This window comes from Scardinius erythrophthalmus, assembly GCF_964197995.2.
Source record: "Scardinius erythrophthalmus genome assembly, chromosome: 24".
NCBI lineage: Eukaryota > Metazoa > Chordata > Actinopteri > Cypriniformes > Leuciscidae > Scardinius > Scardinius erythrophthalmus.
This window is the reverse complement of record NC_138244.1, coordinates 6,305,191-6,329,373: the sequence shown is the minus strand read 5'-3', so window position 1 is coordinate 6,329,373 and position 24,183 is coordinate 6,305,191. Positions and strand designations below refer to the sequence as shown.

At 38.9% G+C, this 24,183-nt stretch overlaps 1 protein-coding gene across 2 annotated transcripts; it reads right to left on the bottom strand.

Moving 5' to 3' along the window:
- Positions 1 to 646: 646 nt before the first annotated feature.
- Positions 647 to 23,957, bottom strand: deaf1 (DEAF1 transcription factor). 2 transcript variants are annotated; one of them, XM_081355432.1, is made up of 13 exons: positions 23,541 to 23,957; positions 21,367 to 21,464; positions 19,854 to 19,983; positions 19,620 to 19,766; positions 18,379 to 18,518; positions 18,112 to 18,189; positions 17,250 to 17,291; positions 17,048 to 17,171; positions 11,891 to 12,019; positions 5,211 to 5,476; positions 3,976 to 4,041; positions 1,501 to 1,590; positions 647 to 1,428 (listed from the first exon to the last, which is right to left on the bottom strand). In XM_081355432.1, exons 1-13 carry the CDS (start codon positions 23,731 to 23,733, stop codon positions 1,321 to 1,323), a joined length of 1,611 nt encoding a protein of 536 aa, XP_081211558.1. In that variant the 5' UTR covers positions 23,734 to 23,957; the 3' UTR covers positions 647 to 1,320. The 2 variants fall into 2 exon arrangements, with proteins under 2 accessions (XP_081211558.1, XP_081211559.1); XM_081355433.1 differs by having other exon boundaries at positions 18,124 to 18,189; positions 23,541 to 23,954.
- Between the last annotated feature and the right edge of the window lie 226 nt (positions 23,958 to 24,183).

The window sequence follows — 24,183 nt, the reverse complement described above, 5'->3', positions numbered from 1 at the left end:
TTTCTGGCATCAGCCAGATGACAATATTAACACATTGACCATCCACATTTACGTTTCAACTATCCAATCACAGTGAGGTAGTAAAAAGGACATATACATACTGCCAGTGAATAGAGTGGCTGGAGTTTATTTTTACCAAGATGTCTGGTAATTAACAGTTTGTGTGCAAAATATGAAGCAGCTTTGCTTTACAGTCTGTTGTTGGCCTATAAATACTTATTTCACAGGCAAAGAGACTAGCCATTCAAAGCACAGGTCATTTGCATATAGAGGTTGTACAACTACACTAGCAAAAAATGGCATGTTTAATGTCATTTTCCACAAAAAAATCACACAAAAAAAAACAATTATGTGGCAAGTATATGGTATGACTTCTTTAGGTGAACAAATTTGAGAAAAACATGGAGCATGATGAATGTGAATGTTGCTTTCCTTTCACTCATGTGTGTTCAGGTTAGCTTTGCGCAGCTTTAGGTCTGGATTATTTCCGACGGGTCAGATGTGTGTCAGTTCACAGCACTCACGGAGTAAAGCTCAGCTAATCTCTGCAGTGTGCCGTATCCATTAAAAAAGGTTATCATGATAATGCACTTTACATGTGTGTACTCGCCTCAAATCCAAAATCCAGTGAATAAAGAGGCAGAAAAAAACTCATATTTTCCCATTTATTGTTTTGAAAACACTGTATGAAAATGCAATCCTTCATTAGAATTAGATTCTGAAATTATATTATTGTCTTAATTAAATTAACATTTCACCTAAAATAACAGTTCTGTCATCATTTACTCACCCTAGTGTTGTTCCAAACCCGTTTGACTGACTTTCTTCAGAGAGACGCAAAATAATACGTTTTGAAGAATGTCCGAGCTGCTCTTTTACATACAGTGAAATTGGACGAGGACGAGGGCTGTCTACCTAAAAAAGTGCAATAGAAATATCATAAAAGTTTCCATTATGACTTTGTTCTGCTCTCCATATACAATATACACACAAAACAACACATGAGCATGTACAAATGAGATTTAGGAGTTAAACAGAGTTGAGCTTCATTGTATGAAAATAATTTTGTTTTTATAAAACAAAGTCATACAGGTTTGGATTGACATGAGGGTGAGTAAATCATGTTTGGTGAACTATCTCTTTAAGGATTTTTTTCACATAGAAATCCATAGTGAGAGTGCGAAACCGTTCACATGGTACAGAAAGCACCGACGCCATCCGCGTATGATTAATATTTCACAGTGTAAGAGATCTGCTAAACTAAAGCACGAACGGAAGCGATCACCCATCAAACGTCATGCGGTCCTGCGGTGAGGAGCGCTAGGCCTTCCCCTTCTCCAGCTCCACTCCTCCACACATGTGTGTGTCCTCCTGAAGGCCCACGACTGTGCTCGGCTGACAGCAGATCAGCTGATGCTCTTTCCAGTCCTGCAGGAAGACGGATCTGATAAACAGGCTCCGGCTGGTGTGATAAACCATGAGCGCTCGTGTTGGACTCACCTTCCTCTGGCAGAAGCCGGAGCAGTAATGGACTTTATGGCAGCCGGCGCACTCATTGGACGCCTCTCGACCACAGTTCACACACGTGTGCTGAAACACAGAAGAAAACACACTAGAGTTACTGGAGTAGATCTGTTTGTCTGTCTATCTGTCTATCTATCTATCTATCTATCTATCTATCTATCTATCTATCTATCTATCTATCTATCTATCTATCTATCTATCTATCTATCTATCTATCTATCTATCTATCTATCTATCTATCTATCTATCTATCTATCTATCTATCTGTCAGTCTGTATCTGTCTGTCTATCTGTCTGTCTGTGTCTATCTATCTATCTATCTATCTATCTATCTATCTATCTATCTATCTATCTATCTATCTATCTATCTATCTATCTATCTATCTATCTATCTATCTGTCTGTCTGTCTGTCTGTCTGTCTGTCTGTCTGTCTGTCTGTCTGTCTATCTATCTATCTATCTATCTATCTATCTGTCTGTCTATCTATCTGTCTGTGTGTCTATCTATCTATCTATCTATCTATCTATCTATCTATCTATCTATCTATCTATCTATCTATCTATCTATCTATCTATCTGTCTGTCTGTCTGTCTGTCTATCTGTCTGTCTGTCTGTCTGTCTGTCTATCTATCTATCTATCTATCTGTCAGTCAGTCAGTCAGTCTGTATCTGTCTGTCTATCTATCTATCTATCTATCTGTCTGTCTGTCTGTCTGTATCTGTCTTTCTGTCTGTCTGTCTATCTATCTATCTATCTATCTATCTATCTATCTATCTATCTATCTATCTATCTATCTATCTATCTATCTATCTATCTATCTATCTATCTATCTATCTATCTATCTATCTATCTATCTATCTATCTATCTATCTATCTATCTATCTATCTATCTATCTATCTATCTGTTTATCTGTCTGTCTATCTTTGTTATTTAAAGAGCACATTAGTAATATGAGCCTATAGGCGGGTCCACAACGCAAGTACACTCTGCTTATTAAACACACAGGGACGCGCAGCAGCACACAAACTAGCCAAATATTAAAAATAAAAGGATTACAATGTAAAAGATTATTATTGTGTACATAAAGATATGGTGAATCCGGCTTGTCCCGTAGATGGTATGCTAGCGCTTTAACCTCACACACAAGCAGATCCACTTCCTCGCTAGAGAAGCGTTCAATTTTTACGCTTGCAAATTCCGCCATGTAAATAGCGAATCCGCCATGTCTCGAGTGCAACAGGCTTTTAAAGGGAATGGGAGATGAGACTCTGAATTTTACGCCCAAAACACACCCATTACTCATTAAGAGAATAGAGATGACCCTTTTAGACCTTTTTTCCGTCATTAAACTAGCAAAATTGCCTTAAAATAGGGCCTTATGAATATTAAAGCACATATTTCCATCCGAGCGAATGAAGAACAGTCTGGACATTCTGCAAAATATCCTCTTTTGTTTTCCATGAAAAAAAAAGAAAGAACAATATGAGGTTTGGTACGATACAAGGATGCGTAAATAATGCCAGAATGTTTTATTTTTTTAGCCTCAACACAGACATTTTAAACGAGGAAAAGACCGTTCTTCATTCTCTGGGATCTATTGGACTTTTCCAGCGGAGCATCTGTGTGTTTCTGGCTCTCCTGCAGATTCTGATAGTCCTGCTTCACTCTCTCTATCACCACCTGCCAAACACAGCAGGCGACCATGTGTGACCGTGACGAGTGTGTTTCTACACCGCTGATCGTCACCTGGCCCTTCGATACACACATCTGAGAACGCCGACTACATCAGCACAGCATGACATGAGTCACAATATAAAACTCAAAGTTCTGTCAACTCTGATGAGCCACATTCAATACCATGGAAAAATATCCAATATACTTTTGACTGCATATCTGTGGCTAAGGCTGCCTGGCAAGTGTAAACATATAACTAAACTATTACTTGATATTATAAATGCAATAAACCAACAAGATGCCCAGCCAGCCTCAGCCTTGGTCAGTACGTAACATTAAACCTAACCCACGTAACCCTACCCCTATTGGCTGAACAAAGACAAACCTGGACTCAGTATCTGGCGGCACGGTGAATACGGCCACGGCTGCCAAACCGTAAATGCTTGTTCTGATGGAATGACTGGTTTGTCAGCATGAATTTGCACGCTTACAAAAAATGCAGACAGAAACTGAACTACGGGAGAAAACGCAGAAAAAACTCCAGCTTTTAGCCAGGGTTATTATTTTTGACTAGTTCTAAAATAAGTACTAAAACAAAATAAAATATAAAAATAAAATGTAATTAAAAATATTATCATAAACTATAATAGTATATCGATGATACTAAAATAACACTGGTTTTAAAACTTGATACGATAAGAGAGAGAGAGAGAGAGAGAGAGAGAGAGAGAGAGAGAGAGAGAGAGAGAGAGAGAGAGAGAGAGAGAGACTTACCTTAATGATAATTTCAGTGATTTTCCCCTCAGAGTCTTCACTGAGTGACAACTGACTCTGAAAGGACTGAGAGAGGAAAACATGAACATATGATCTTTCTTCAGAGGATTAATAAGATTAACTTTTCCCCTCAGATCCAATTGTAATGTCTATAATCGTTTCTTAGACCTTTATCTAAATTAGACAGCCATAATTTAGTTTTTCATGATCATTTTTCACACTTTTGTGGCCATTTAACAGTTTACAGGGAACGTCATCAGAACCTTCTGGCAAGGTTCTCTCAAAGTTACAAACAAACATTCTTCCAGTAACGTTAATAGAACTTTCATTCAAAGCCAACTGGTCTTTAATAATGTTCTTGTAACATAAAAACATTATTTATACATAGTTCACAGAATTTTTTTTTTCCTGAAATGTTTTAGTTGGACGTGCATTAAACATTTTTTTAAATGTCACAACTTGTTTCAGAATGTTTAGAGAACATTCAAAAGTAACAATCCCATAATGTTTGCATAATGGAATGTTCTCTAACATTAGCATAAACAAGAATTTTTATTTTTTTTTAAACTGGATGTTTTGTCCTAATGGGAACGTTAGCAAAACTGGTTGAATACTTGATTCTGATTGGCTGGAAGGACCACACAGATGCATTCATGAGCACAGAAACTTGTTATCGGTGCTTCCACGTTACTTATACTAATTAAATAGCTTTGCTACTAAATCGCTAAATTATATTTGGGGTTAAACCGCTGGTTTTGGAGTAATATAAACTTTAATTAAGATGCTGAACAGATGCAGGTAATCTCATCTCTCTTACTAATGAATTCAAATAAATGCTTAATTAGTTCATTCAAATCAATGTAATCATGCCGCACTACTACATATCTGTTGTGTCTGATTTAAAGAGGGCAGAATGCGAGATCTAACTGACAAATATAACCGTAATTTTTATCCTTCCGGTCAAATATTTCCCTGCAAACATCAATAACAGCTTTAACTCGTCAGTGCTGGCACATGACCATGGTATAAGCGGGATAATCCACGGCTAGCTGTGCATTAAACCATTTGAATGCTTCGCATTGGGTGGTTCTTTTCCTCCACGTTGTGCATTAAAATCACTTAATGCACAGCTAGCTAAGGATTATCACTTACGTAGCTGGGTATAAACACCTAATAAACTCATGATATGACCTCATGAACACTGATCTGAGAACAGTTTTGTGTTTGGATATCACCTCTTTTCTGTTGTTGTATACGCTGTTGTTCTTCTCTGGGCTGATGCCGACATGCGCTCCGCTCTGATTGGCTTGTTTGGCTTGTGCAATGAGGACTTTGAGTTGCTGGACGTTGCTGAGCAGTGTGTTGGCCATCTCTTCCAGGTAAAGCCAGGTGCGCTGCTCGCCCGTCTCCAGCCCGTTCATCAGCGTCCCGGCTGGAGGGGGTTTAGCCTGAACCAGCGCCTGCTGAGGGACCACGGTCAGCGCTGGAAGAGTGGTCAACACTGAGGAGAAACACACATTTGAGCTGAAGCTGATGCTAGAAGCCAAACCTACGTGTCATGAGCGATTAAAGCGTTATTTTGGGACGGCCGGTTTTGTAGAGGTGAACCAGACAGGACGACCTTGACGAGTACCTTTACGGCCCGTCCTCATCTGATCTCACTTTAACCCTGACCCAGATTTTATTTTATAAGCTTATTAAATGTGGGCCGGACAGACAGGAGAGGACATGCTCTGTGTCCAAGTGTGTTTTTGTAACGTCCTGGACTCGACCGAGACAAACCCATTTCATGATGAGTACACTTGCTCTCTATTGAATCTCAATGCGGTCTAGGAGGAATAAAGAGACAAAGAGAACTTATGTGTGACTTTTATGAAACATACTCTAGCCACATGTTGGAATAATCAAACATCAGTCTGTGTGTTTTCACGAGTTCACACATACAAATAATTGGATAAAGTAAAAGACTGCATATTTGGCGTGTTGTCCGGCGGGTTCTTGTGGTAATTACAGTACGTCAGCCAGGAAATCCAAACGTTCACTTTCATCCATTGACCTCAAATATGGCTTATCATTTAAAACATGTAATGTTACATGGCCACTCGCTCAAACGTTAACCTAGATAAATGTGTGCTATTATTAGGCGCATATCCAAGTGTTTGTGCGGAGTGAGGAAACTAAAGCATAGCGCACTTCTTGAAATGGAGGCGCCGGCGCGATCACTTGCATTTTTTCCTGATAACAGCAGAAAAAACTTCAAATAATCCATCGTTTTTGGTCAAACAGACAAGAGTAAATATCACTAGAAACTGTAAAGGGTCTAAATGCTTTTTATTTTTGGCCTTTTTGTCACTTTTATTAAAAGGGACAGTGAGATAATAATGGTGAAATGCCACAAAGCCCAAAGTTTCCCACATTTTATCAATAAATTTCCATGATTTTACCAGTCATTTGTCATAAGCATCACTTTATAGAGTCTGAAATCCAGGGTTATTATAGTAAAACTACAACCATACAAATTTTTTACTTGAAATAACATAAATGTTAACCGAAATAAAATATAAAAGATTATATTTTTTTCAAGACAATAATTTAGTTTAACTTTATGTACTGAAATATAACACACACAAAATTAATAAAAACTAAATAATTTTTTTTTTAAATGACAAATTGAACTAAATTTTAAATTTAATTAATAACTTGAACATTGTTTGTTTCATATAAATAATTTGGGAAATAAAAAAATATATAAAAAATATATATTTATGAAAATATATATATTTTAGAGCTGAGTGGAACTAGAAATATGTATATTCACAGTCAAATCATATACTGTTTGATTTTCCTTGACTAAAGCAGTCCTGCGAGGTGGATTTGAGGTTGTTCACTAACCACTAGGCCTCTACATTAATACTTTGTAGATATGGGAATATTTATATAACACCATTTTCCTGTGGCAGAAACTATTTTTTCTGTAATATCACGGTCCAGGGCTGTGGACACACTTATTTTACGCTTATTTTCTTGAATCTGTCTGAGCGAGTCGAGGTCAGGATGCTTTAAGAGGAAAGTGCTGAAGCATTTCAAGTCTATTCCGACACACAGAAGCTGACAGAGATTAAAAAAAAAAAAAAGAAGAAGGAGAGAAGGATCATTTCCTGAGACACTGATCACAGTGGTCCATCAGTGACACTGAGCCGCTTTGAATTGGAGGTCACACTCCCTGGAGCGAAACATCTACACTGGACGACTGCCTCCACTTCACAAATAAACCCTCAGATGGGATTCAGACCATGATCCTTTCACTTGAAAAGAGAGAACGAGAATCTAAAGATGTTGACAGATGGATGTAAAGCAAAAAATTTATTGTAAACATTAAAGGTGAAAAATTAATTGTAAATATTTTTTGGGTCATTCAGTGTCAACTTAACCAGAGCTAAAAATGGCACACACAAAAAATCCGATTTTTTTTTTTTTCATCTGGTGAAAGAAATACATTAATGAGGAAGAAAGCTAAAATATGAAACGTCATGGATGAATATCTATTGAATAATCCACTATTTTGTGGATTGGGGTCAAAATGACAATTTTCACCAGAGATTTGGAGCCAGATTTGACTTTAGAAAGATGGCAGTTTCATTATTTTATTTTTACGCAAAAATTGGTAGATCTTTATGGTAGAACTTTAGCAATCTGACAGTGACAGTTGGGAAATGGGAAAAAGCATTGTGTTGTCTTGCCCGAAGTTTGCATGTTTCATTCTTCCGCGAGATGACTGATGTGCCAGCTGTTAGTGGTTGCCTTGCACAGCGTGTTTGTTATTTTGGAGGCGGAGCAATGAATGGAGGGTTGTGTTTGTTTGGGTGCCGATTTCAATTATCAGCAGTTTCTCCGAAATCACTTACTGCACCTTTAAAAAGATTTAAAAATAAAACTTCACAGAATGAAATGGTCTTCATGTCAAATTAGCTGCATACTAACAGCATTAAGTGCATTTAAGAGCAATAACCATTTAATTGATTGTTACGACCCTTCTTTGGCTCACAACCGTCTAGGTATTTTAGAAGGGGAACATTAAGCCAATTATGACACCTGTCACCATTTATCACCAAATGAAATGAGAACCAAGAGAGACACAACAAAATCAAGTAAACTTAATTTTACTTGAAAGTAAAATTCTTGGCCTGAGAAAGTGAAAGTAAGAGACACAAGAGACCAAAAAGAGAAACACAACACACCAAAAACACTATAAAGGACGTAACATTGATCTAACATATAAGTGCATTAACTTCAGAAGTGCTTAATTCAAGCAGATAAAGATTCATTAAAATGCACAAATCGTTCAAGCATGAGCCATATCAGGCCTGACCCGATGTACGACAAATGTGCCATTTAACAGAAGTCACCCTAACTGGACAGGTTAGAAAAACACACAACAACTCATTATCCGAGACTCACAATGGGGTCAAAACGGCCTCCATCTCACACAAAGAGGCCTAAAAATAACAGCCCTTTTGTTTCCAGCTAAAAAAGGATCAGAAAGAGGCCAATCCTGGGTTTCAGAGTCTCAACCTCAGATCACACACGATCACAGGCCGCCGACAGACCAGTCACTGACCCTCTCATGCACATTACACACACAATAGAAGAGCAAGAACTATGGCAGAGCTTAACAAATCAATCTGACAGAACCCATACTGCATATTTTCATAATAGTAGTATGTAAATATGTGGCTTTGGTTGTAAAAACACACTTTGACTGTAGTATTTACATTTTTATTCAGACGCTTTTATCCAAAGCGACTTGCATTGCATTTCAAGGTACACATTTACATTCTTATCAGTTCTTGCTTTCCCTGGGAATCGAACCCATGACCTTGTAGGCCGCTGTACGTGAGCTGTATCGTTCAGTTTCGTTCCACCAAGTGGGGCACTAATTTTTCTTTTGCTCAATATGTTCAACGTTAATAAAAGGTATCCAAGCAAAAAGTTCTCCACGCATTTTCCTGCAGTTAATGAGAAATTGTAATTTATTGGCGCACTATATTGACTGCGTATTGAGACATATAAAACGGTTGAGCTCGATTTTCAACCAATCAGCATCGAAAATGTAAGTAGGTCACAGCCGAAATCAAGCCAATATCACTACGCACATGTAAACAGAGGAGGACGTAAGCAGCGCATCTTCATCTGATAGCGGCGATCAAGCTCGATTAACACCCGTAAAGTGTATTCTTCATGTCAGAAAAGATGGTGGGAAAGGTCCGCAGCCCTTTACTGAAGTCCGATGGGAAAAAATCAAGCAATGTGCGTAGGAATGGCTCAAAACGTCGGACACTACGGAGCTAACGTTAGCTATTGCTAATAAACATGTTGCCCTCCTGGACAAACTGGTCTCTGATGTCCCAACAACTACGGGTTTCACCCGGCCTGCTATCGGCGTTTTATAGACAAAAAAAAAAAAAACGCTTGACTTGTGTGTATGTGCGTGATGGGTAGGTTAAGGGGTCGGGTTAGTGTGTGTGTGTGTGTGTGTGTGAGAGAGAGAGAGAGAGAGAGAGAGAGATGGGTAGGTTTAGGGGTCGGGTTAGTGTGTGTGTGTGTGTGTGAGAGAGAGAGAGAGAGAGAGAGATGGATAGGTTTAGGGGTCAGGTTAGTGTGTGAGTGTGTGTGAGGAGAGAGAGATAGGCTGCTGTCAGTAGCCTAAAAGAGGCCTAGAAATAGGGTTTCGTTCCACATATTTAATATCAGAAAAATATAGAGATTCCTTAGGAAAAAGTTCTCCACACACAATCTTGCAGTTTTTGAGAAAAATTATGCTAAAGGTGCCCATTTTGAAAAAAAGGGAAAACATAGGGAATTTTGCACTTTCAAACCTGTTTATCATATAAACCCAAAAATGCCGAATTACCACTTGAAGTACAAAATAAAATTTTGAAATTTTAAAACAGTTTGAAATGTGTGATATACCTGAAGTTGCTATCTAGGGACAGTAAACATGATAAGATTATCAAGAAAACTTCTACTGTCACAATAACATCCCAATTACTTCTTATTATGTTGTTCCAATTCAAAGGTAATATTTGAGGTAAAATCTGAATAACAAATAGAATTAAGCCAAAATATAATAACAGAACTCCCAACTCTCACGCATTCACTGTGAGACTCACGCAATTGACACTTTTCACACGCTCTCACACCACACATCCATTCTCAGGAAAGCCATTTATTGACCATAATATAGGCACGTTAGTTGGCTAGAAAAAGAGCTATAGAGAGTATTTTGCTAAATATGTGTACTATATTACATATTTATTATATTTGTACTTATATCATTAAATAAAGTTGTTATTATAATAAAAAACACATTATATTTAATTTGAGTTATTTTTAACCTTAAATAATGCTACCAGCTGACAGGGCTGTCTGTGTGTAGCCTATTTTTCTTGAGAAAAATGAACGCCTATCTTGTGTACCTAATATTTATCCAAATGAAAAACTTAGCTTACCAGAAATTGTACCATATAAACACTGTAACATGTTGTCAAAATTCAGTTTAGTTACTAAAATGTTTTGACAATCACAATACACTTATTGTGATGCAAGTTTTTTTTTTTGCAACCCCCCCCCCCCAAATCTCACTCCAAGTTAAACTCAAAAGTATACAAAGAAAAACACTTTTAAAAATAACACATTTAATGGTGAATTGTTAATTTGCATACACGAGCAGTAACTGCACTACATGTACATATTCACAGGAATGATTATTGTAAACAAGATTTAATTTAGATTTATTTATTTACCTACCCATCTCTCTCACACACACACACTAACCCAACCCCTAAACCTACCCATCTCTCTCTCTCACACACACACACACTCACACACTAACCTGACCCCTAAACCTACCCATCTCTCTCTCTCACACACACACTCACACACTAACCTGACCCCTAAACCTACCCATCTCTCTCTCTCACACACACACACACACACACACTCACACACTAACCTGACCCCTAAACCTACCCATCTCTCTCTCACACACACACACACACACACACACACACACACACACACACACACACACACACACACACACACTAACCTGACCCCTAAACCTACCCATCTCTCTCTCTCGCTCTCTCTCTCTCTCACACACACACACACACACACCCACACACTAACCCGACCCCTTAACCTACCCATCACGCACATACAAACAAGTCAAGCGTTTTTTTTTTTTTTTTGTCTATAAAACGCCGATAGCAGGCCGGGTGAAACCCGTAGTTGTTGGGACATCAGAGACCAGTTTGTCCAGGAGGGCAACATGTTTATTAGCAACAGCTAACGTTAGCTCCGTAGTGTCCGACGTTTTGAGCCATTCCTACGCACATTGCTTGATTTTTTCCCATCGGACTTCAGTAAAGGGCTGCGGACCTTTCCCACCATCTTTTCCGACATGAAGAATACACTTTACGGGTGTTAATCGAGCTTGATCGCCGCTATCAGATGAAGATGCGCTGCTTACGTCCTCCTCTGTTTACATGTGCGTAGTGATATTGGCTTGATTTCGGCTGTGACCTACTTACATTTTCGATGCTGATTGGTTGAAAATCGAGCTCAACCGTTTTAGACGTCTCAATACGCAGTCAATATAGTGCGCCAATAAATACACTTTTCTCATTAACTGCAGGAAAATGCGTGGAGAACTTTTTTCTTGGATACCTTTTATTAAAGTTGAAAATATTGAGCAAATGAAAAATTAGTGCCCCACTTGGTGGAACGAAACCCTATTTCTAGGCCTCTTTTAGGCTACTGACAGCGGCCTATTGGTGTTGCAAGCGCCAATGCTCTACTGTTCAAACTACAGGAAAGCTGTATGAGCTCCAGTATGTGTGTGTGCAGCGCTCACCGGTTGTGTTGGTGAATACGTCAGCGGGCGCAGGGCTGTCGGAGATGATGGCCGCCGTCTCTCCTGTCGCCGTTCGGTCAAAGGTCAGCGTGCCTGAAGTGGTGATCTGTCCTGATGGAGTCACTGTAACTGAGAGCAGGCAGACAGTCGTGAGCCACTTCCAGTGTCTCCTGGGAGAATGACTCCCTTTCCTGATCTTTAGGAGAGACGTCAGACGGTTCAGTATCAGAAAACTCAACGGAAAAACACCTGAGAGTAATAACCGCCAATATTCTGTCTTTGGACACTGGAACTGATAATAAGAAATCGATTTATCAATTATATAAATTCTATAAAATACTGATATGGTCACAAACCAACTGAAACTGAAAGGACTTGAACTGCATCTGACTGAAATAATATATGCAACTAGATGTACCGCATCGCGGTACAAAATATGACCGCCGCTCAGGCCTGCACTGGCTTTCCACAAAAATAAATGACGTGGAGTAATTTGGCTGTATTGCGTGTTTATGTATATACCTAAAAAAAGTAATAGTATGTGCATGTCTGTCTGTGTGTGTGTGTGTGTGTGTGTGTGTGTGTGTGTGTGTGTGTGTGTATGTGTGTGTGTGTTTGTGTATGTGTGTGTCTGTGTGTGTGTGTGTGTCTGTGCGTGTATGTATGTGTGCGTACATGTGTGCACGTGTGTGTTTGTGTGTGTGTGTCTGTGCATGTGGATTTGTATGTGTGTGTATGGGTGTGTGTCTGTGCGTGTGGATGTCAGTGTGTGTGCATGCTTGCGTTTCTTTGTATTCCTGCATGTGTGTGTGTGACAGTATCATCCTAAACCAGCAACCCTTCGCTCAACAGCACCATCTACAGGCCGATGAGTGTACAGTCACTAAATGTGCACATAAATGAATTTATTTTATACCCCCCCATGGATGAAATTCTACAAAACTTAGCAGAGGATACCCCCAGAGGATGTCAAGTTAATCTTACACATGAAATATGGTGCAGTTCTGAACATCTCCACTGAAGATAGGGGCGATTAAAGCAGAATAATATTGCATTTTCATTTTTTATGGGAGGGGCGCAAATCACAAATGAGTGATTATGGGCTAGGTTGATGTGGGCCCTTAAGAGCAACATACCATAAAAATTTCAAATTTCCACGGTTCAGGTAGTTATTTAGGAAAAACTGCATTTTTTTGGGTTTGGGGGGGCCCAGCGCGGGGGGGGGAGTGGCCCCCGGGGACCAAACGAAATTTTTCCGTAGAAGTCTAGTGGGGCAACATGCCCACCAAATTTCATGTTCCCCGGTGCTTCGGTGTCCCTGGTATCGTTGACGAAAAATTTACGGGGGCCCCAGCTCAGGGGGGGAAGTGGCCCCCGGGGACCAAACGAAATTTTTCCGTAAAAGTCTAGTAGACCAACATACCATAAAAATTTCTTCATCCTCGGTGCCACGGTTCAGGTAGTTATTTAGGAAAAACTGCATTTTTTTGGGTTTGGGGGGGCCCAGCGCGGGGGGGGAGTGGCCCCCGGGGACCAAACGAAATTTTTCCTTAGAAGTCTAGTGGGGCTACATGCCCACCAAATTTCATGTTCCCCGGTGCTTCAGTGTCCCTGGTATCGTTGACAAAAAATTTACGGGGGCCCCAGCGCGGGGGGGGGGAAGTGGCCCCCGGGGACCAAACGAAATTTTTCCCTAAAAGTCTAGTAGACCAACATACCATAAAAATTTATTCATCCTCGGTGCCACGGTTCAGGTAGTTATTTAGGAAAAACTGCATTTTTCTGGGTTTGGGGGGCCCAGCCCGGGGGGGGAGTGGCCCCCGGGGACCAAACGAAATTTTTCCTTAGAAGTCTAGTGGGGCTAAATGCCCACCAAATTTCATGTTCCCCGGTGCTTCGGTGTCCCTGGTATCGTTGACGAAAAATTTACGGGGGCCCCAGTGCGGGGGGGGAAGTGGCCCCCGGGGACCAAACGAAATTTTTCCGTAAAAGTCTAGTAGAACAACATACCATAAAAATTTCTTCATCCTCGGTGCCACGGTTCAGGTAGTTATTTAGGAAAAACTGCATTTTTTGGGGTTTGGGGGGGCCCAGCGCGGGGGGGGGAGTGGCCCCCGGGGACCAAACGAAATTTTTCCTTAGAAGTCTAGTGGGGCTACATGCCCACCAAATTTCATGTTCCCCGGTGCTTCGGTGTCCCTGGTATCGTTGACGAAAAATTTACGGGGGCCCCAGCGCGGGGGGGGGGGGGGGGGGAGTGGCCCCCGGGGACCAAACGAAATTTTTCCCTAAAAGTCTAGTAGACCAACATACCATAAAAATTTCTTCATCCTCGGTGCCACGGTTCAGGTAGTTATTTAGGAAAAACTGCATTTTTTTTGGGTTTGGGGGGGCCCAGCGCGGGGGGGGGAGTGGCCCCCGGGGACCAAACGAAATTTTTCCTTAGAAGTCTAGTGGGGCTACATGCCCACCAAATTTCATGTTCCCCGGTGCTTCGGTGTCCCTGGTATCGTTGACGAAAAATTTACGGGGGCCCCAGCGCGGGGGGGGAAGTGGCCCCCGGGGACCAAACGAAATTTTTCCCTAAAAGTCTAGTAGACCAACATACCATAAAAATTTCTTCATCCTCGGTGCCACGGTTCAGGTAGTTATTTAGGAAAAACTGCATTGTTTTGGGTTTGGGGGGGCCCAGCGCGGGGGGGGGAGTGGCCCCCGGGGACCAAACGAAATTTTTCCTTAGAAGTCTAGTGGGGCTACATGCCCACCAAATTTCATGTTCCCCGGTGCTTCGGTGTCCCTGGTATCGTTGACGAAAAATTTACGGGGGCCCCAGCGCGGGGGGGGAAGTGGCCCCCGGGGACCAAACGAAATTTTTCCCTAAAAGTCTAGTAGACCAACATACCATAAAAATTTCTTCATCCTCGGTGCCACGGTTCAGGTAGTTATTTAGGAAAAACTGCATTGTTTTGGGTTTGGGGGGGCCCAGCGCGGGGGGGGGGGGGAGTGGCCCCCGGGGACCAATCGAAATTTTTCCTTAGAAGTCTAGTGGGGCTACATGCCCACCAAATTTCATGTTCCCCGGTGCTTCGGTGTCCCTGGTATCGTTGACGAAAAATTTACGGGGGCCCCAGCGCGGGGGGGGGAAGTGGCCCCCGGGGACCAAATGAAATTTTTCCGTAAAAGTCTAGTAGACCAACATACCATAAAAATTTCTTCATCCTCGGTGCCACGGTTCAGGTAGTTATTTAGGAAAAACTGCATTTTTTGGGGTTTGGGGGGGCCCAGCGCGGGGGGGGGGAGTGGCCCCCGGGGACCAAACTAAATTTTTCCTTAGAAGTCTAGTGGGGCTACATGCCCACCAAATTTCATGTTCCCCGGTGCTTCGGTGTCCCTGGTATCGTTGACGAAAAAATTACGGGGGCCCCAGCGCGGGGGGGAGGGGGGGGGGGAGTGGCCCCCGGGGACCAAACGAAATTTTTCTGTAAAAGTCTAGTAGACCAACATACCATAAAAATTTCTTCATCCTCGGTGCCACGGTTCAGGTAGTTATTTAGGAAAAACTGCATTTTTTGGGGTTTGGGGGGGCCCAGCGCGGGGGGGGAGTGGCCCCCGGGGACCAAACGAAATTTTTCCTTAGAAGTCTAGTGGGGCTACATGCCCACCAAATTTCATGTTCCCCGGTGCTTCGGTGTCCCTGGTATCGTTGACGAAAAATTCAGTTAGGTGACGGGAAAAAAAAAAAAAAAAAACTTTGACAATCCCTATATGACCGCTTTCGCTAGCTACGCTAGCGGCGGTCATAATTAATAATATTGGCAAAAAAAATGTTTTCAGTCAGATACAAAAGAATTATAAATTTTGATTTAGAATTTTATTTATTTATTGTATATTTTGTATTATATACTGTGTAAACATATATATATATATATAGATTATTATTATTTTAAAGCTTGTGGCGTTGCTTTTTACAATTTTTTTCTTATTTGAAGAAAATTATATTATGAATAACGCATTGCTAAGTCAATATTTAAAGACCCCTGTGGTGAAGATCAAGTTTTTAATGTTGTTTATATGTCTATATGGTGTTTTTAATATACTTTAAGACGAACCATGTGCAAATTCACACCATTTCTGAGTATTTTCTCTTTAAAACTGCCGTGGGGAAAAAATCATTGCAAAAAATGCTTTTCTTACTTAGTATTTTTGTCTAGTTTCCAGTCTAAATATTTAAAAATTCTTAAATAAAGATGGATTTACTAGGCGAGTAAAATGACATAAGATATTATGTCCTGTTTTCTGGGGGAGTTGATGCTTAAAAAAAGGTAAATTATTTGCCAATGGGGTAAGAAAAATAACCTTAATTATTATCATTGGCAAATAATTTTGCTTGTTTTAAGGAAAAACTCACTTAATTTTATTTATTTTTCCAGAAAACAAGACTTAATATCTAATGTCATTTTACTACTTTAGTAAATGCATCTTGATTTAAGAAATGTTTGATATTTGGACTGGAAACTAGACAAAAATACTAAGTAAGAAAAGCATTTTTTGCAGAGCATTGTTCTCTACATCACAAACTACCTTGTAACCAATCACGTCAAAGTGTGGGCGGGCTTTGCAGGGGAGTCTCAAGAGAAGCCAGATTGTCCCTGCGTATGTTTCTGTTGATATAAAAAGTCAGTATAGCGGGTGTATGATGTATATTACGATGTTATGATGAACAACACGCCTTTCTCCACTGGCGTTCTGAGTGGTTTTAAGCATTTCTAAGGAGCTGGTGTGAGTGAGTGGAGGCGGGGCTAATTTGCATATCATTGATCCACATATTCTTGCGCTCAAGCTATTTAAAGGCATGAAGAATTATTTTTTCCACAGGAAAAAGGTTTAAATATGTCGTTTTGGTGATCAAAGATGAGTTTTAAGGGATACAATTACTGACAACAGGGTTTAAAATACATTTTATTTAGTCATTTTCGTTTAATTTAGCCGCAAAATGAATTCACCCCCTCCACTTGACAAAATCCGAATCTGGTCACAGGAGACGCAGTTTAGATGGATGTTTATATCAAGTGCAGGTGTTAATCCGAGATCAGTTCACCCGAGATGGATGTTAATATTGGGTGTAAGTGAACAGAGACAGGGGAACGAGGCTCTTACATGTTGCTCCTGGAGCCAGGGTGATGTTCTTTGTAGACTGGACGTCCTTCTTCTCAGGAGAAGCCGACCGCTCATTGTCCTTCTTCCTTCTTTTATACGGGACGAAGAGTCTGACGGGGCCCGTCTGTAGGGCACCAGAACACAGGATGAGTCTCTAGAGCGACATAACATCATAACTGAGACTCCAGACATTACTAATTACCATCGTGATGTTCTCCCCTCCGAACGGCCCGTCTTTGGCACACTGGAGAACGACAGGCAAGTGAAGGAGAGATTTGAGTTATATGGGATAAAAGAAATAAGCAACACTTTTGAATTTAAGATCGTCAAAAAAACAACATAAATTGCTTAAAAAAGAAAGAGAAGCCTTTTTTTGCACAGATTCAAATGCAATATCTATATGCTGTTTTTTTTCTTCAAATTATTAGTATATATATAAATATATATATATATATATTGAATCGTCTTTATTAAATTTTAAACAATTATTATTATATTATTAATATAATTTAATTATATACAGTATATATATTATATATATTTATATTAATATATGTATATATATATGTATACATTTGAAACTACTATTATATAAATATTATTATCACATAATAATAATATATAAAATCTAACATTTGAAATATTATTTTAAATATTAAACAAATGTATGCTTTTCTATAATATATATACATATAATTATATTTCTTGTTTAAATAAATACCTTTATACATATTTTATATTATTATAAATATTATTTGATGTTATAATACTAGTATATATATATATATATATATATATATATATATATATATATATATATATATTATATATAAAATAATTCATTACATTAATATAGTACTTTTCTCTGCACTCAAAACGCTTTACATGGAAGAGGGGAATCTCCTCAACCATCACCAATATATATTGAGTATTTAAACACAACCATAAAAAAATATATTTTTATTTCAGTTGTAATTAAAAAAAACAAAAATATTTTCATCATTAATCTCAGTGTATGATAACCCAGGTCAACAGTGTTGTAAATATTTAATAGATTGAGTCACCATGTCACTCACTGTAGACAGATCGTCACAACAGGCCGCACACGTACAGGACGCTGCGTGAGGGTTCAGGATACGCTCCTGTCAAAACACACACACACACACACACACACACACACACACACACACACACACACACACCAGTCAGCTGTTCTGCTGAACGAGACACTGGGGGATTTTTTGGAAAGAGTACATACTGCGAGCTGTGTGTGTGTGTTGTGTAGTGTGTGTGTGTGTGTGTGTGTGTGTGTCTCCAAAGGCCGGTCTGACCTGAATGAGACACTGTAGAGGTCGGCCAGCGTAGCGGATGCTTCTCTTCCAGTCTTTGCTGCTCGCTCGCCCTGACATACTCTCAAACTCCGTTGGGGTGAACCAGTTATTATTGTGTCTGATACAGCGCCCTTTGCCCCCTGCCATCACAGGTTAAAGGTCAGTCATGTTAAAACAGTTTGGCTTTATTCCAATTCTTATATTATTCATCCTAAATTGTAATTAGTGTGTATTAAATCATGGTACATGGAAAATAGATTTTAGATTAGTGGATTCATGAAGTTGGCATCCGTGAATGATTTTAAGGGATTATATCACCCATAACCCCTCGTGCTAAAAATAAGTTTGGGTTACACTTTATTTTAAGGTGTCATTGTTAAAGTGTAATTATATATTTAAGTACTGAGTAATATTAATGAACTACATGTACTTACTATAGGGTTAGGGTAGGATTAGGGCTTGATTGAGGGTTAATTGCATGTAATTATGCATAATTTACTCTTATTACTATAGTAAGTACATGTAACATATGTAACAAGGACACTGTAAAATAAAGTGTTACCAAAGTTTGCAATGTTTCTCGTTTTTTGAGCTGTAGAAAAATCAGTCATGGCTGTGTCCTAAATCGCCCCCTTTACCCCTAAATAGGGCACTATTTGAGGGAACAGCAGTTGTAGTGGTGTCAGAAACCATAGTGGACGTTATCTAGTGGACTCATTCAGTCCAATAATGCAACCGATGTACGCTCAACGGCTAGAGAATACCCATAATGCACTGTGAGTGTCGCTAGCTGAATGAATTCCTGTGTCTGACCAGAAGATGGCGCCGCATCTGAATCACACATCCATCCGATTTCCAAACTGCTGGTCCAATGTGGGTACAGCGTAATATCATACAGGTATAAATTCCTATTTATCAATTATTAAACTGTTTAATTAAGGTTTATACTGCTAGATTCCATGACAGAGTTCAAGATTAATCTTTTCATAACTACTGGAGCTGACAGTTTGCTAAACCTCAGATGATTATTAAACAGCAGAAACCGACACACTCAAGTGTGTTGAATTCACTCACTCGTTTTCAATCACTTCCTCAAGTGGACTAATATTAGTGGAGTAACGCAGGGAATAGTGAACGAGTGTATAGGGGGTGATTTCGGACACAGCCCCTGAATAAGGTCTACAGACACACAGCTGTATGTGTGTGTTTCAGCAGTCATGTGACGCCCTCTTGTGGCGTACCTGATCCCAGTCTGTTCTTGTACAGGATCCCACTGGTGTTCCTGCAGCGCACAGGAAGCTCGTTGTCGTAAACCGACGGATCCCAGTTGTACTTCGAGCCGTCTTTATCGTGTCCAGATGTCAGAGGGGTGTTCGGGGTTTGAGGACCTGAAGGGAAAAACAGACACACATAAAGATATAGTGTATTCTATGTAGTTTGAGGTTTACATTTGCGTTCCTAAAACTCAAACGTACCAGGAGTCATCGGTGTCGCGGTGCCTTTCAGCCCTGTGGCGTCGACGATGCTCCCATCCGTATGCACCACGATCAGTGTGGCCTTCTGGGTACTCAGACTGTCTCCAATCTGAAGCGTGGTTCTGCCTGTCTGCATGAATCCGTTGAGAAATATTACATTTGACGTTATTTTGATCCAAAACAAATCTGTTCTTACGTTTACTTCACACTTTAACTAAAAATGAATGTACTATTGTATTACCATGATTTTTTTTAGGATATTTAATATGGTTTTATCAAATATGAATAGGGTAAATTAATATAGGAATCATACAGTACCATGGTTTGGTTTATCTGAAGAGGTTCAATAAAGGTAAAAAAATTAAATAGTGAAAATAAATTCAGCCAGAAGAAAACTACAAAAATATAGTAAAATGCATAATTTTGATATGAATACATTTTCAGATTAAAAAACATTACAATTAGGTTATAAATATTACTAAATACCTTTTCTTTACATTTAGTATACAATTTGTTGGCTGAAATTATCATAAAATCAACCATGTTTGGACATCTAAGATGGTTTTATCGTGGTATATGAATATACTAATCATACAGCAGTTTTTTTTTTGTTGTTGTTGTTTTAAGAGATTCAATAGAGGTTATTGAAAAAATATAGTAAAATATACAAAAATATAGTAAAATGCATCTTTTTTATAGATTTATATTATTTTTGAAATATAAATATAGTAATAACACAGTACTGTGGATTGGTTTATTTGAAGAGGTTCAATAAAAGTAAAAAAAAAAAACTTCAAATTGTGGAAAAGCAATAAAAATGCTTGTATTTTTAGACGAATAAAACATTTCAATAAAGCTATCAACATTATTAAATACCTTATTTATTTATTATACAAGTGTTTAGTGATTATTATTAAAATAAAAGACATCTAAGATGGTTTTATCATGGTAGATATAGTAATCATACAGTACCACGGTTTTGGTTTATATCTATCTTAGTATTTTACAGGATTTAATGTATTCTGCATAATGTTTCGTCAATTTTCTAACCTTTTCAAAAGTTTTCCAAAGTTTGTGTTTTCAGGCCCCTAAAATGCCATCGTCGAGTAAATGAATGACCAAAACTGAAAAAAATGAAATTCGTTCCCTTTTAGTTGACAACGTCTTGTAAACGGCCTCTTAGGGCCTGAAAACACAAACTTGTGAAAACGGGTTTCAAAGTGCAAGTTTTTGAAAACTATACCGTTATCATCTCCGTGTAAACAACAAAAACCTGAATTTGTGAAAACAGTGAAGTTATGCGCATGCGTATTACGTGTTCAGTAATTTATAGGCGCGTAGTGTTTATTTACAAAGTGACTTCGCCACCTACTGGCCTGACAGGAATAATACAGCGTTTTTACTCGTTTTCATGGATCCGTGTGAATAAGGATTCATCTGTTTGCGAAAAACACAAAGGAAAAACGTTTCTGTTTTCAGTGCATGTAAATGTCCTCTGAAATGAGACTCTTACGAGCATGTGTTCAGGGATGGACGCTGATGTGGAGACTGTGGATGTGTAAACGGTTTCATCTGAACTCTGAACGTCCCCAACAGTGACGGCTGTGACCTCTGCAGAAAAAACAGAAGCCGTTTCAAACTTTATATGACTTTGGGTCGATGACAATACTGAACCACATACAATACACACTACACAAAAGTTCAGAATTAGGGATATTTCACTAAAGGAAGTCTCTTCTGCTCATCAAGGCTGCATTTATTTGATCAAAAATACAGTAAAAACTGGGAAATATTATTTCAATATAAAATAACTGTTTTCTGTTTGAATGTATGTTAAAATGTAATTTATTCCTGTGATCAAAGCTGAATTTTCAGCATCATTAGTCTCCAGAGTCCAGTGTCACATTATACTGCTCAATTATTATTGGCACAAAAACTATTAATAATGGTCCTTATTATGATCAATGTTGAAAACAGTTTGCTGCTTAAAGGTCCCGTTCTATGCCCCTTTTCACAAGATGTAAAATAAGTCTCTGATGTCCCCAGAGTGTGTATGTGAAGTTTGAGCTCAAAATACCCAACAGATCATTTTTTACAGCATGTTTAAATTGACATTTTTTGGGGCTCAGAAAAACGAGCCGTTTCAGTGTGTCCCCTTTAAATGCAAATGAGGTGCTGCTGGACGACACAGGGGGCGGAGCTTCATGAGCTCGTGCTCAGTCTGTCAGGAAAAATTCATCTCACGGAATGATGATAATATCAGAAACTCTCAGTAACGGCGTTCATTTCGAGTCGGACAATAATGCCTACAGAGACAGAGTGCTGTATAGAGATGAAACAGGTATGGTTTAGTAGTTTAATTACGGTTATTATAACGTATTTGTCATCTGCTTGTAGGCTATGTATCCATTATTTATTAATAACCTACAAGTCTGCTGTCTGAATGATGATCAAACATGTACTGATGAGTTTAATAAAGTTTATTGTACATCACACAAAAGATGAAGCGTCAGATTTACTTCAGAAAATCACCGTAAGAGCTGAGTAAACACAGTAGGCTAAGTTATAAGAAGTGCGCAAGTAGCCAGTAGAGTTGAGGGAGCATTCCTGTGGGCGGAGGTTAGTCAAGAAACGGTTCTGGTGATGTCACTAATGCAGGATGTAGAGGGGTGTAGTCCAATCGAGCCGTTTTTTGTAGTCAACTTCTGTTAAATAAAATATCTCGCTTGGCATTGAACTTTGAGCTTTATAATTTTACAGATATTATTTATACTCTAACAGCAACATTACACACTAACTAAAGTTTGAAACATGGAATCGCATGCAACGGGACCTTTAATATTTTTGTTGGAAACCGTGATACAGAAAGTTTAAACGAACAGCATTTATTTGAAATAGAAATAATTTGTAACATTACAACACTGTCATTTATTTTTTAAATAATTAAATGCGTCCTTAAAGTATTCATTTCTTGTGATTTCATGTGACACTGAAGACAGGAGTAACGACGCTGAAAATTAAGCTTTACCATCACATGAATAAATTACATTTTAAAATAAGATATTTCACAATATTACCGTTTTTAATGTATTTTTTGATCACATAAATGTAGCCTTGGTGAGCAGAAGATCTTCTTTAAATTACATTTTAAAAAAACGTAATTCATTTTTTTACTGGTATTATTTAATCAGTAAATTATATTTAGTATAAACAAAATTAAGCCTGTATTAAGATTATCAGTAACATAATGCATATTCATAATGGTGGGAAAAAACAGCACAAGAGAAATACAACTACCATGATGTAGGCTATGAATACTTTATAGTTTAATTAAAAATAATAAAAGTCGCAATACAATAATCTTAATGGCCCTAAAAATAAATTGTTTTTTTCTTGCAAAATGCATATTCGTGCACCCTGTTATTTACATGGTAATCCAAGGTATTAAAAAAAAAAATACCATTGTACTTTTAAGCTGTTGCATTCTGAATACTGCTTCTAAGAGTTTTCATGTTTCCCCAACAGTTACTTATAATAATAATATTAACGTTGGTTAAACAAGTCTTATGCTGATCATCAGAGAATAAATGTAATTAAATGTATGGTGGGTTATAAAACCGCATAATATACACTGAAATGTATTTTCATTGTAACCGATAATCAGCTGATGCGCATGCGCACACTGACCCGCAAAAGCCGCTTCGGCATCGTCTGGGTTCGGCAGGGATTCGTCGATGTCGATGTTTCCCGCTTCTCCCATCACAGTCATCGTGGCGACTTCGCCCTCCGATTCGGTATCCGAACCCACAGCCTCTCCCGCAGACGCGCTGTCGGACGCGTCGCGCAACGCGAGCTTCGCCGCCGGTTCATTCGCGTCCATTTCAAAACAGCGGCGCACGAAAGCAGCCGAAATTATCCGAAGGATTGTCGAGAGGCGCACGTCCCTCGCGATTTGTAAATGCGCAGGTATCCAGGAAGCGCTTAGTCAACTTGTACGAATAGATTATTGATTTATTAAAACGATTTTATCTTCGGGTATAAAAGAAAAGAAAATGGTTGCAGGATAATGGCTTCCGAGTGCCTTTACTGGGGACGGGGATCAACACAGGAAGGAGAGCAAGCGGAAATTACCGAATCAAAACGGAAATTACCGAAAGAACACGACGTAACACGAAACGACTATTGACAACAACGTGATTTGCAGTGACACAAATGTAGTTCTTAAAGTTGCTCCAAGTTTTCTGTATTTAAAAACAATGATTTGTTATTTTAAAATGTTATTTTAAATCCTTAAAACATTTGAAAAAAAGATTTCCTTAATTTCTAAATT

Excerpts from the sequence above, each read along its gene's own strand:
- deaf1 (XM_081355432.1), bottom strand. The coding sequence starts at position 23,733 with ATGGACGCGAATGAACCGGCGGCGAAGCTCGCGTTGCGCGACGCGTCC. Across the intron at positions 19,767-19,853 it reads CGCGACACCGATGACTCCTG|GTCCTCAAACCCCGAACACC; the intron begins GTACGTTTGAGT and ends TTTTCCCTTCAG. Across the intron at positions 18,519-19,619 it reads CAAGAACAGACTGGGATCAG|GGGGCAAAGGGCGCTGTATC; the intron begins GTACGCCACAAG and ends CTGTGATGGCAG.